Below are 12,762 nucleotides of genomic sequence, written 5' to 3'. Positions count from 1 at the left end.
TTGTACTCCTGAATAAATTATAGGAAGTTAAGTCACATTAACTGTACAAATCTTCACTGTGCACTAGACTTGGTTCACGGCCCCCTGACTTAACTTTCTGGTGATTTCCTCCATTGAGTCTTCACTGCTGACCTTCCATAGTCTTTGGGGTGTTCAAACAATAGCTCGGTTGTGTCATGTGAATTTGGCTATCATATTCCTAAAATAGGCAGTACTGGTTACCTCTTTAAGTGGAGCTCCCCATTCACTGATACATCTCAACTGTCTTATGGCCATACTAGAAACCTAAATCAAATACACACACTTCCTCATACACAGACTTTAGTAGAAACTAGCTATCATTGTAATTGATCTTGGATTTCCTTAGTTCATGATTTAGTTCTGACTATGTACTTCTGACTCTACTTTCTCAGAAGACTAAGGAAATTTGGCATGTCAGCTGCAACTGTCACCAACTTTTACAGATGCATCATAGAAAGCATTCTTTCTGGTTGTATCACAGCTTGGTATGGCCCCTGCTCTGCCCAAGACCGCAAGAAACGACTAAGGGTCGTGAATGAAGCCCAGTCCATCACGCAAACTAGCCTCCCATACGTTGATTCTATCTACAGTTCCCGCTGCCTCGGAAAAGCAGCCAGCATAATTAAGGACCCCATGCACCCCGGACATTCTCTCTTCCACCTTCTTTCGTCAGGAAAAAGATACAAAAGTCTGAGGTCACATACCAACCAACTTGAGAACAGCTTCTTCCCTGCTGCCACCTCGCACTAAATCAATCCTTCTCTACACCCTAACTATGACTGTAACACATTCTGCACTCTCTCGTTTCCTTCTCTATGAACGGTATGCTTTGTATAGCGCGCAAGAATCAATACTTCTCACTGTATACTAATACATGTGACTAAATCAAATCCAATCAAAATGTAGAAATAAAATGTACTATCCTCGTATAATCTGCGGACGCCTAAGATTAGTTACCCAAACTGGTTATCAGTAGTTTGACTGACTCCATCAGGAGGGTTTCCTGACACAATATGTGGATAGGCCGACAAGAGGTGAGGCCACATTGGATTTGGTACTGGGAAATGAACCGGGCCAAGTGTTAGATTTGGTTGTGGGAGAGCACTTTGGAGATAGTGACCACGATTCGGTGTCTTTTATTATTGCAATGGAGAGGGATAGGGCCGTACGGCAGGGCAAGGTTTACAATTGGGGGAGAGGTAATTATGATGCGATTAGGAAAGAATTAGGGGGCATAAGTTGGGAACAGAAACTGTCAGAGAAAGGAACTAATGAAAAGTGGAACTTTTTCAAGGAACAAATACTGGATGTCCTTGATAGGTATGTCCCTGTCAGGCAGGGAGAAAATGGCTGAGTGAGGGAACCATGGTTCACGAAAGAGGTGGAATGTCTTGTGAAAAGGAAGAGGGAAGCTTATGTAGGGATGAGGAAACAAGGTTCAGATGGCTCGATTGAGGGTTACAAGTTAGCAAGGAATGAGCTGAAAAAGGGGCTTAGGAGAGCTAGGAGGGGACACAAGAAGTCCTTGGCGGGTCGGATCAAGGAAAACCCCAAGGCTTTTTACTCTTATGTGAGGAATAAAAGAATGACCAGGGTGAGGTTAGGGCCGGTCAAGGACAGTAGTGGGAACTTGTGTATGCAGTCAGTAGAGATAGGCGAGGTGATGAATGAATACTTTTCTTCAGTGTTCACCAAGGAGAGGGGCAATGTTTTTGAGGAAGAGAAGGTGTTACAGGCTAATAGGCTGGAGGAAATAGATGTTCGGAGGGAGGATGTCCTGGCAGTTTTGAATAAACTGAAGGTCGATACGTCCCCTGGGCCTGATGAAATGTATCCTAGGATTCTTTGGGAGGCAAGGGATGAGATTGCAGAGCCTTTGGCTTTGATCTTTGGGTCCTCGCTGTCCACGGGGATGGTGCCAGACGACTGGAGAATGGCGAATGTTGTTCCTCTGTTTAAGAAAGGGAATAGAAATGACCCTGGTAATTATAGACCGGTTAGTCTTACTTCGGTGGTTGGTAAATTGATGGAAAAGGTCCTTAGAGATGGGATTTACGACCATTTAGAAAGATGTGGATTAATCCGGGCTAGTCAGCACGGATTTGTGAAGGGCAAGTCGTGCCTCACAAATTTGATAGAATTTTTTGAGGAGGTAACTAAGTGTGTTGATGAAGGTAGGGCAGTTGATGTCATATACATGGATTTTAGTAAGGCGTTTGATAAGGTCCCCCATGGTCAGCTTATGATGAAACTGAGGAGGTGTGGGATAGAGGGAAAGTTGGCCAATTGGATAGGTAACTGGCTATCTGATCGAAATGTGGAGATGTTCTTGGAGATCTGACGAAGGAGCATTGCTCCGAAAGCTTATGGTATTTGCTACCAAATAAACCTGTTGGACTTTAACCTGGTGTTGTGAGACTTCTTACTGTATCTGATCGAAGACAGAGGGTGGTGGTGGATGGAAAATTTTCGGATTGGAGGCAGGTTGCTAGCGGAGTGCCGCAGGGATCAGTGCTTGGTCCTCTGCTCTTTGTAATTTTTATTAATGACTTAGAGGAGGGGGCTGAAGGGTGGATCAGTAAATTTGCTGATGACTAAGATTGGTGGAGTAGTGGATGAGGTGGAGGGCTGTTGTAGGCTGCAAAGAGACATAGATAGGATGCAAAGCTGGGCTGAAAAATGGCAAATGGAGTTTAACCCTGATAAATGTGAGGTGATTCATTTTGGTAGGACTAATTTAAATGTGGATTACAGGGTCAAAAGTAGGGTTCTGAAGACTGTGGAGGAACAGAGAGATCTTGGGGTTCATATCCACAGATCTCTAAAGGTTGCCACTCAAGTGGATAGAGCTGTGAAGAAGGCCTATAGTGTGTTAGCTTTTATTAACAGGGGGTTGGAGTTTAAGAGCCGTGGGGTTACGCTGCAACTGTACAGGACCAGTTCTGGTCACCTCACTATAAGAAGGATGTGGAAGTGCTGGAAAGAGTGCAGAGGAGATTTACCAGGATGCTGCCTGGTTTGGAGGGTAGGTCATATGAGGAAAGGTTGAGGGAGCCATGGCTGTTCTCTCTGGAGCGGAGGAGGCTGAGGGGAGACTTAATAGAGGTTTATAAAATGATGAAGGGGATAGATAGAGTGAACGTTCAAAGACTATTTCCTCGGGTGGATGGAGCTCTTACAAGGGCGCATAACTATAGGGTTCGTGGTGGGAGATACAGGAAGGATATCAGAGGTAGGTTCTTTACGCAGAGAGTGGTTGGGGTGTGGAATGGACTGCCTGCAGTGATAGTGGAGTCAGACACTTTAGGAACATTTAAGTGGTTATTGGATAGGCACATGGAGCACACCAGGATGATAGGGAGTGGGATAGCTTGATCTTGGTTTCAGATAAAGCTCGGCACAACATCGTGGGCTGAAGGGCCTGTTCTGTGCTGTACTGTTCTATGTTCTAATAGATGGAGAAAATAGCTCTGAATTCCCAATTTTGAAATGTTTTTGTTGTTATCAGGTGATATACTGCTCTCTGACAGAGTTCCAGAAGGCAGTGTATAAGGCAGTGCTGGAGACGGAGGACATAAAGTTGGTGCTGCATGGCTGGAATCCATGTGATTGCAACAGTGGCCGGAAAAAGAAAAACTGCTGTTATAAGGTTAGTCGTACAGCAAACCATGTAGAGGTTCATTGTGGCGAATAATTCAGAGACTCGAAGCTGTGTTCAGTAAACTTGAGTTACATTAGTATGATGAATATAAAACCTGCTTTTTTTAGTAAATCTAAATTTTCTAAGTAATTTCTATGTTAATTTCATCTATATGTTCACATTTTATTTATTTTGAAAAGAGAAGCAAGCATATGCCTGTTTTTAATCCGTTCAAAACCCAGTCATCAAGTTAAAATCAGGTCCTTACTGTCTGAAATCAGCTTGCATGTAAACGCAAGGTTAAAGCAAATGCTCTCGTCTGTTGTACTTAGCTTGATGGGTGATGAGCCCTGCAGTTGTAGCAGCAAACACAAAATTAATTGCATGAAGCGGCACATATTCTGATCAGAGTTCAAGCTACTGTGCTGAATTTCAAACCATTCATTTGTTACTTTAGGGCATTAAAAATAGTGGACGTTCCAGAAGGTGACCCCTACTTGGCAATTGCTCAATGTTCTGACTTAGCTAGTTTCTTAAGTAGATAAACACTGCTGGTTTTGAAATGTATATTTTTGGCTGGGTTTTTTCTGCTTGTCAAGGCGAGGGGTGTCAGTGCTACTGAATGGAACACTTTTTAACTTTTGGCAGCCAGTGTGAGAATTAAATCTGGGTCAGGAATAGCACAAATTTGTTTGAGTAAAGCTCCCTCTGTTCTACCACAGAACTGTGGTTTAACCCCCATAGCAGTGCATTATGACACTTCCATTTCCCACCCATTATTGTAATCTCTTCAATTTTGGTACAGAACTATGGGCAGTTTAGTGCTATGACCAGGTTCTGACAAGAACACAGTTTCGTAGAATCATAGAATCCTACAGTGCTGAAGGAGGCCATTCAGCCCATCAAGTCTGCACTGACCACAATCCCACCCAGGCCCTATCTCCATAACCCCATGCATTTACCCTTGCTAGACTCCCTGATAGTAAAGGGCAATTTAACATGGCTAATCCACCTAACCCACACATCTTTGGACTGTGGGAGGAAATCCACACAGACACGGGGCGAATGTGCAAACTTCACACAGACAGTGACCAAACCTGGAGTCGAACCTGGGTCCCTGGCGCTGTGAGGCAGCAGTGCTCATAGGCAGACTTGAAAGCTGACAGTCTGGCTAGTTCAGACTCCATACAAGTGAAGGGCAGTATAGGAACCCGTTGCATTCTTCCCTTTCCTCCATAAAGCATCATCTTAGTTCAGTTGATATCACCAACACTGTGAGCTCCAAGTGTGTGGTTCAACCCTCACCCCAGGAACTGCGTACATAATCTAGTCTGATGGTCCAAAGTTGTACTGAGGGAATGCTGTTGGAAGTCGCATCCTTTGGATGAGATGATGAGCTGTCTCCCTGTCTTGGTTGTTCAGGTAAACACTAATAATCCCATGGCACTATTAGAAAAACGGGAAGTACTGGTGATCTGGTCGAAGTTCTTCCATTAGCCAAGCTTATCAAAAAAGAACTTTGCTGGTCTTTCAGTTATGCAATCTTGCAATGCTAAAAACCACTGCAGTATGAGACTACATCAGCAAACTGTGTTTCCTTTATGGCAAGTGTCCTGTGACCTGATTTCTCAGTCAAGTCTTTCTCTTAATTGTGGCAACATCAGTCAATTCAGAGAGATGTTGGATTGCCTTAATTGGAGTAGCAGAGATAGTTAAACGTAAAAGCCAAGTGCAGAAATGGAATGAAAATTGCAACTCTGTTGGGGAAGCTGCCACAGATTGCGAAACATTTGTTAATAATGAAGTTCTGAACACCTTTTTGCAGAGGTGGGAATCACCTGGATAAACCATGGAATCATAAGTTCCAGAAACTGTTAAATCGAGAATTGGAACCATTTGATCTATTTGCTTTCATGTATACTGAATACATTTTAATGCTTTTATTTTTGCAGCAAAATCAGGATGGTTCTACAGTACGGCAAATTTATTTTAGTTACTTGGCCATCCTCCGTAAGATATCCAATCATGTTGCGCTCCTGCAGCCTGATGAGAACACAAGCAAGATGCAGGTAATTCTTTGAATCCCATTATTGAATTTAAAAAATCAGTTTCCTTTTAGATTCCCTTGATAGCACTCTCGCCTCGAGTCAGAAGGTTTGAGTTGAAGCCCCCCAACCCATCAAATATTTGAACACATAGTTGAGATTGACACTTCACTGCAGTACCAATGGAGTGCTGCATTGTTAGCAGTGCTGCTTTTCAGGTGTGGTGTTAAACCAAACCTACATCTACTCTCTTGCGTGGATGTAAGAGATTCATCGCACCATTAAAGGAAAGGTTCCAGAGTTTTCTCATGGGTATAGAGGGATATGGGCCAAATGCGGGCAATTGGGACTAGCTTAGGAGTTTTTTTAAAAAAGGGCGGCGTGGACAAGTTGGGCCGAAGGGCCTGTTTCCATGGTGTAAACATCTGTGACTCAATGGACAATGTTTATTCCTCAAAAAACAGATGGTCTGGTCTTTTATTTAAATACTCTTTATGGGGCCTTTCTATGCACTTATTGGTTGATGTTTTTCCTATATTACAAGAGTGACTATACTTTGGAAGTACCTCATTGCTGGCAAGTTCTTTGGGATGTCTGAGGTCATGAAAGGTGCCCCATAAATGTAAGCTCTTGTCAGGCTTCCCTGAGAAGTAAGCTAATGAGTCTTCTTTTGGGACATTGATCCCTAATTTTATTAATCTTTTGCAGCAACAATGCCAGCTGCAAAAAAAATTGCCTAACTAGTCGTTTAAAGACTGGAGGTTTCGTTAAAAGCTGTAAAAAAACACATCATTATGCATTCTCCTTTAATTACAATATATTTAACTCAGTCTCTTGTCACTCTGCGTGAGCTAATGCCTAGAATCGTCTTATGGTTTGTGTTGAATCCAAAAAGACTAGTGATCAAAAATTACAATACAAATGATCTCTGCCTCCTGTTTTGTAAATTATTTGAAGGAAGGAGATCCAATCATCAAATTGTCATCTGGCTCTGGCCAGAAGATAAGTGTAATGGAGATAACAACTTTTGAGGGGAACTTGAAAAGAGAGAGACGATAGGGAGGATGGAAACTGTGGATGGGAGAAAGAGCAAAAACCACGGGGAAGAGAGAGATACTGCAATGGGAGAGGAACAGTGATAAATTACGATGGGAGAGAGAGAAAGAGGAACTGTGGTGGGGGAGAGGGAGAGAGAATGAGAGACACTGCAGGGAAAGAAAGTAAGCAACTGGGGACGAGCAATCGGCAATGGAGAGAATGAGCAAGTGTTTGGGGGCAGGGAGAATGTGGGAGACTGTAGTGGGTGAGAGATTTGAGTGCAGGGAAGTGAACAACTGTAGGAGAGAAAGTCTGAGACATTGCAAGGGAGAGAATGTGCGAGTGACTGCACAAGGAGTGAGACACAGACTGGAGGTGGAAAGACTGCGAGGGGAAGAAAGAAACTGCAGGGATGGGAAAGAGCGTGACTGCAGGGGGACAAGCGACTGGGAGGAGTAAGAGAGAGTAGGAGAGACTATAGGGTTGAAGACTCCGGTGAGGGAGAGAGCAAGCAATTGTGGAGGGGGGGGCAGTGAGAGGGAGAGACTGGAGTGACTACAGGGGGGAATAGAGAGGCTGGGAATGTGGGGGAGTCTCGTGCATTGCATGTTTAGTCTGGCTTTCATCAGTTTGACTGAGAAAGCAATAAAGAACAATTGCAATATTAATCACCTCCTGTGTCTACTGATGTACTGATTGATCCTGAGAAGTACCCGGGCCAAAAACACAGCAAGAGACTGCAGATGGCAGTGAGGGAGGAATTGCCAACTATTGTACCCGATTCCAACTATTGTACCCGATTCCAACATTGTACCCGATTCCAAGAATCTTCATTTGCATGCTGTAGTCATATGGCATGTGCAAATTGCTGCTACAATGTCTCGCCTGCAGAAAAACCATTCTGAAATGAAGAAATGACTCAGGCCAAGGAGATTGATAAAGGATTGAAAAGTCCTTGGAAATGGAATGGTTGGAGACAAAAATGAATGTCCGTGATTGTGAAACAATGGATCTACATTAGCTGACCTTGTAAGAAAACTCAAGACAACAGGCAAAATGTATTGTAAAACAGCGAATGCTGGAAAAACTCAGCAGCTCTGGCAGCATCTGTAGGGAGCGAAAAAATATATTGTTTGCTTTGCTCAGTCGAATTGGTTATAGAACAAGTACGTTTTAAAGCAACATATCATTTGAAGAAGTGCCAATCAAAGTTAGATGGTCTGAGGACCAACATCCATTGACTCTGTCTACATTTTCCAATGCCTCAAAAAAGCAACCAGTATAATTAAGGACCCCACGCAACCCACGCGTTCTCTCATCCGTCGGGAAAACAATACAAAAGTCTGAGGTCATGTATCAACTGACTCAAGAACAGCTTCTTCCCTGCTGCCGTCAGACTTTTGAATGGACCTACCTTGCATTAAGCTGATCTTTCTCTACACCCTAGCTATGACCGTAACACTACATTCTGCACTCTCTCATTTCCTTCTCTATGAACAGTATACTTTGTATAGCACGCAAGAAACAATATTTTTCACTGTATACTAATACATGTGACAATAAATCAAATCAAAATCTGTCAGCCAGGGATGATGATTTTGCATTATTTCAGGCAGAAGTTACTTGGATATTTATGATTAGATTTCTTCATGTATATTTGATGGTAAGGTATTTTGTGTTCTCACTCGAGTACCGGCAGTAATGATGATGCTGTAACAAGTGCTGCGAGCACTTTTCAAGACCTGTGCACCCAGTGTCAACGAAGCTGACCACCCCCCCACCCACAAACTAGTTGTCTTTTCAAGTTGCCAATGCTGAAGCAGTAGTTTTTTTTACTGTGGATCATTCTGTGCTACTTATGATGAGGCTTCAGCTGTTGCACAACACTTGGTAAAGGACCAGAAGACATTGAATTTCTGAAGAAGGATGGCACGAATGAAGTATGGCTTTGGAAAAACATAGACAGAAAAAATTGTTAGTAAATTGAAACATACTCCCTTCTCTCTAAACATTGAGGCTACAAGTACAAATTTGCAAAAGCTTCTCACATCTTTGTGAGGTACTTCTCAGAGTCAAAAGTTATGGTGCAGCACCTGGCCTTGATCAGTGTTGAGGGAGTGAATGCTGAAACCTTGTACAAGGTATTATTTGAACTATTGTCAAGGCATGAACTGCCATGAATAAACCTTGTGAGTATATTTATGGACTTTTGCGGTGTCGTGCGAGAGTCAAAGACTGGTTTGGAAACTCATTTCAGAACAGTTGCTTCACATTTGCTGCTAATTAATGGGACAGTTCTCATAATGCACACAATACAGCAGAGGCCTTTGGCAAATCCTTCAGAGGTTTTCTAGAGACGCTGTTGAATGATTGCTACACTGAATGGTCTACAGATCTTCGAGAGGCAATGCTCTATGTTTCTACATTCATGGAATTCAAGTTCAAAATGCCAGTGTGTTATGTGCCCCATTGATGGCTTAGTGATTTTACAGCAGGTACTTTGCAGCAGATGGATGTTTTGACTGTTTTGTACTTTGCCTTTGTGGACGAGGGTGAAAAGGTTCAAGGATCTTATAGACAAATCTATCACACAAGAGGAGTTTGTGAGACTGTTCAGTTGGAGGTCGAGATAAACCAAAATGACTTGTTCAAGAGACAGGAAACAATGTATTGTATACAAATATTTCTACCAGAAGAAACAAACAAGAATGACCATGAGTGTGTACTGTGCAGTCCTTCCCCTTCTGAAGTAGTATGTGATTGCCTTTGAAAGTCAGGAACCAAAATTGCATGAGGAACAAAAGCTGTTACTAATTGGCTTCTTATTTGCTGCATCAACCTGAAGTGCTGAGTGAGGTGACACATAGAGCCAAGAAAATTATCTCTTTGACTGTTTCATCAAATATGTCCTCTGGGCTATTGCAGCAAAGCTTGATGCACAAAATCCTAAAAGTCAGGTTACCAAAAAAAATCTTAGAGCAGGTATAGGAAGCCTACCCAGTTGCAACAAAGTCATTATGGAAAAGATGCCCCAATAGCAATAAGTCAATCCCTAACTAAAATAACTCAGACTGCCTGCAAACATACAAAGTACAATCACAGATGATTATCAGTTGCAAGTGCATAAGTACCAGATTGACCAAGGCATTGGACACATGCATGAGATTAAATGTATGAAGGGTAAAGAAGTTTGCTAGTGAGAAGTATCCAGTATTCTCAAAAGTTGTCAGATACTTCCATGGGCTCCAGCTTTAGTGCTTGTTCGACTTAATGGGTGATGTTATCCATGCCACGACGTGTAGATTGGATATTCCAACATATAGTTCATTACAAACCATGAAATATGCACTCGGGGCACTCAAAAAAGAATTCTCTTGAGGCTTACAAGGGGAATGGCATTCAATATGACCCAGTAAGCAGCACCTTGTCTAGGAATCTCCAAAAAAGCAAGCCATCAGCAGAGAAAGGAAACCAGGCTTGTATGAGGAATCTTCACTGCAGTAGGACAAGTTACAGTTCCAAATACAGAAGCAATGTGTCAAAAAGAAAGACTAAGGGACAGTAGAGCTGCAAATAAATCTAGATGAGCATATAATTCAGATCTGTTGAAATGTTGAATAACTATAGTGTGACTTGAATACCCAAAGTGGTTTCATCATTGTTTTCTGTCCATATGTGAAACAGTGCTTCCTTTGTGGATCAAACAAGTTCTTGAATACCCTCTCTACACCTCTTTGCCCCTCTCCTGGTCTTTCCTCCTTTCAAATACTGCTTCAAGCTAACCTCTTTGACCAAGCTTTAGGTCATCGAAAGTAAAATCTTATGTGGCTCAGTGTCATATTCTGTTAAGGGAACTGGTTATGAGGATATGAATATACACTGCTATAACATGACAACTGCTATACTGTAGTGAAAACAATGTCTAAAAACATTGTTGTTTTAGATATTATTTGTTAAAGCATTACATTTAACCCCCAGGAATTCTACTTTAATGTGAGCTGAAATCTGGATGAATTTGCATATTTTATATTGACTTTTGTATGATTAGCTTAATCTCTGGGAAGGCAACAGGATTGGAGTTCATGGGACAAGTTGTCTTCTCTCATTCCACACTTGTGTCACTGCTCTTTGATATGTAATGAGATTTTGATCACCAAGTTTAATTCATATTTATGATTCTTGTCTTTGTTTAAGGCATCCACTGTCAGAAGAGTTTGTGAACAAGTATTTTGCAAATTTCCGGAGTTTGTACAGCAGAGCAAAGAAGCTGCTTTCACAACCATTTCTGATCCTAAATACAGTGGTAAAATGAAGGTAAGAATACAAGTAAATGTTGCATAAAATAGGTCCAATGATTCAATATATGCTGAGTGAAAATGCAAATATTCCTAATTTTCAATTGTAAAAGCAAATGACGCAAGTGTTCCATAAAGGTGAATATGACCAGAAATTAGGAAATTTGAGCAAGAAGGTTTTGGACTGGTGATTAGAGGTTGGTCTTTAAGTGGATTTTAAAGGCGAGGAGAGAGATAGTAAGGAGAAGGTTTAATTGTAGGACGGTACAAACTGCAGGCTGTGGAACCAAAAGCAGAGAAGGGGATTGCAAAGTGGAACGGCAGGCAATGTTTGCAGAAATTTAGGGCTGACTGAGGCTGCAAAGGTGAGGAACAGCAATGGCATTGATGGACATAAAGAATGGGGCTTAGTATAAATATGATGTGGATATGTTGTAGATAAATTGCAATTGTAAAGGGGAAAACCAGTCAGGTTGGCAAGGAATGTCATGAAGTTTGAAGGGAAGCTTTTCCTACATCCAGGTTGTTACCCATTTTTAGCTTGCTGTATGAGTTTGGTCTGAATTCAGCAGGTTAAGCTTGACTAAGCTGTGGGCCTTTTTAAAATCCCATGATTCATTCCCAATTCCCAGATGAGTCTCCCACCCAAACCCAGCAAACTCAGTACCTAGCTGGCTGGCAAGTGAGATTTGGCCAGCAGGAGGCCCTTGGCAGCTTTGTAGCTGCTTTGGTGGGCAGTTAATTGTATTGTAATAGAGTATCTAATTGTGATGGGTATTAACTGGAGATTTACTTGTTCTCCTACATGTAGGAGCAGATTGAAACTGGTTGTTGGGTTTGTAATGCACAGCTCTGTTCATGAAAGTTCATAACGTGTAAAAGGTTAGGATCCAATTCTGTCCTTCACTGTCTGGCTTTCTGGACTGGAACATGGCAGCAGAGCAGGATTGCCTAAAGATGAAAGTTAGAAACTAAGAAAAATATTTCAGATACAGATCCAAAGTCCTAGTGGCCATTGTGGAAATTGGTATAAAGTAAGTCTAGTTGTCAGTGTTTGATTATTCTCCATTTAGTTACTGGATCGTGCTAAGGTGTCTCACATTGACTAGCAATAAGTTCAATAGTATTCGGTTGCCAGATGTCGCCAGATCTCGAGGGTGTTGACTATGCAAAGAACAAACTACGATTGTTTTCACTGAAAAGACGGAGGCTGAGGGGAGACCTGATAGAGGTCTACAAAATTATGAGCGGCATAGACAGGGTGGATAGTCAGAGGCTTTTTCTCAGGGTGGAAGTATCAATTACAAAGGGGCACAGGTTCAAGGTGGGGGAGGGGGATTTTGAGAGATGTGCGGGAGAGGTTTTTCATGCAGAGTGGTGGGTGTCTGGGACGCGCTGCCAGAGGAGATGGTGGAAGCAGGCACATTAACAACATTTAAGAGGCATCTGGATGGATACGTGAATAGGGAGGGAATAGAGGGTTACGGACCACGTAAGGGCAGAAGGCTTTTTTTTTAGTTAGGGCATCATGATCCGTGCAGGCTTGGAGGGCTGTAGGGCCTGTTCCTGTACTGTACTGTTCTTGTATTTGGGGAAGGACATCTTGTTGGATCGGGTGACGGCTGCCTTGAGAAAATTCCTGGGGAAACATTCATTTCCTTTTATTCTTCATGGAACAAATGAGAGATTCTGCTGTGACACAAAGAATAGAAGACTTGATAAG

The 12,762-nt window shown here is 42.3% G+C and overlaps 1 protein-coding gene across 5 annotated transcripts in view; it reads left to right on the top strand.

Moving 5' to 3' along the window:
• ercc6l2 (excision repair cross-complementation group 6-like 2) overlaps positions 1-12,762 on the top strand; it is a 91,698-nt gene that overhangs the window by 18,280 nt on the left and 60,656 nt on the right. For all 5 annotated transcript variants that reach the window (XM_078214407.1, XM_078214404.1, XM_078214408.1 and 2 more), the window contains exons 8-10: positions 3,530-3,670; positions 5,614-5,730; positions 10,939-11,058. In XM_078214407.1, the coding sequence (XP_078070533.1) occupies positions 3,530-3,670; positions 5,614-5,730; positions 10,939-11,058 (378 nt within the window). The remainder of the gene's footprint in view (positions 1-3,529; positions 3,671-5,613; positions 5,731-10,938; positions 11,059-12,762) is intronic.

This window comes from Mustelus asterias, chromosome 6 (genome assembly GCF_964213995.1).
Source record: "Mustelus asterias chromosome 6, sMusAst1.hap1.1, whole genome shotgun sequence".
NCBI lineage: Eukaryota > Metazoa > Chordata > Chondrichthyes > Carcharhiniformes > Triakidae > Mustelus > Mustelus asterias.
Note: the sequence above shows the minus strand (reverse complement) of the source record. Positions and strands in the feature narration are given on the sequence as shown.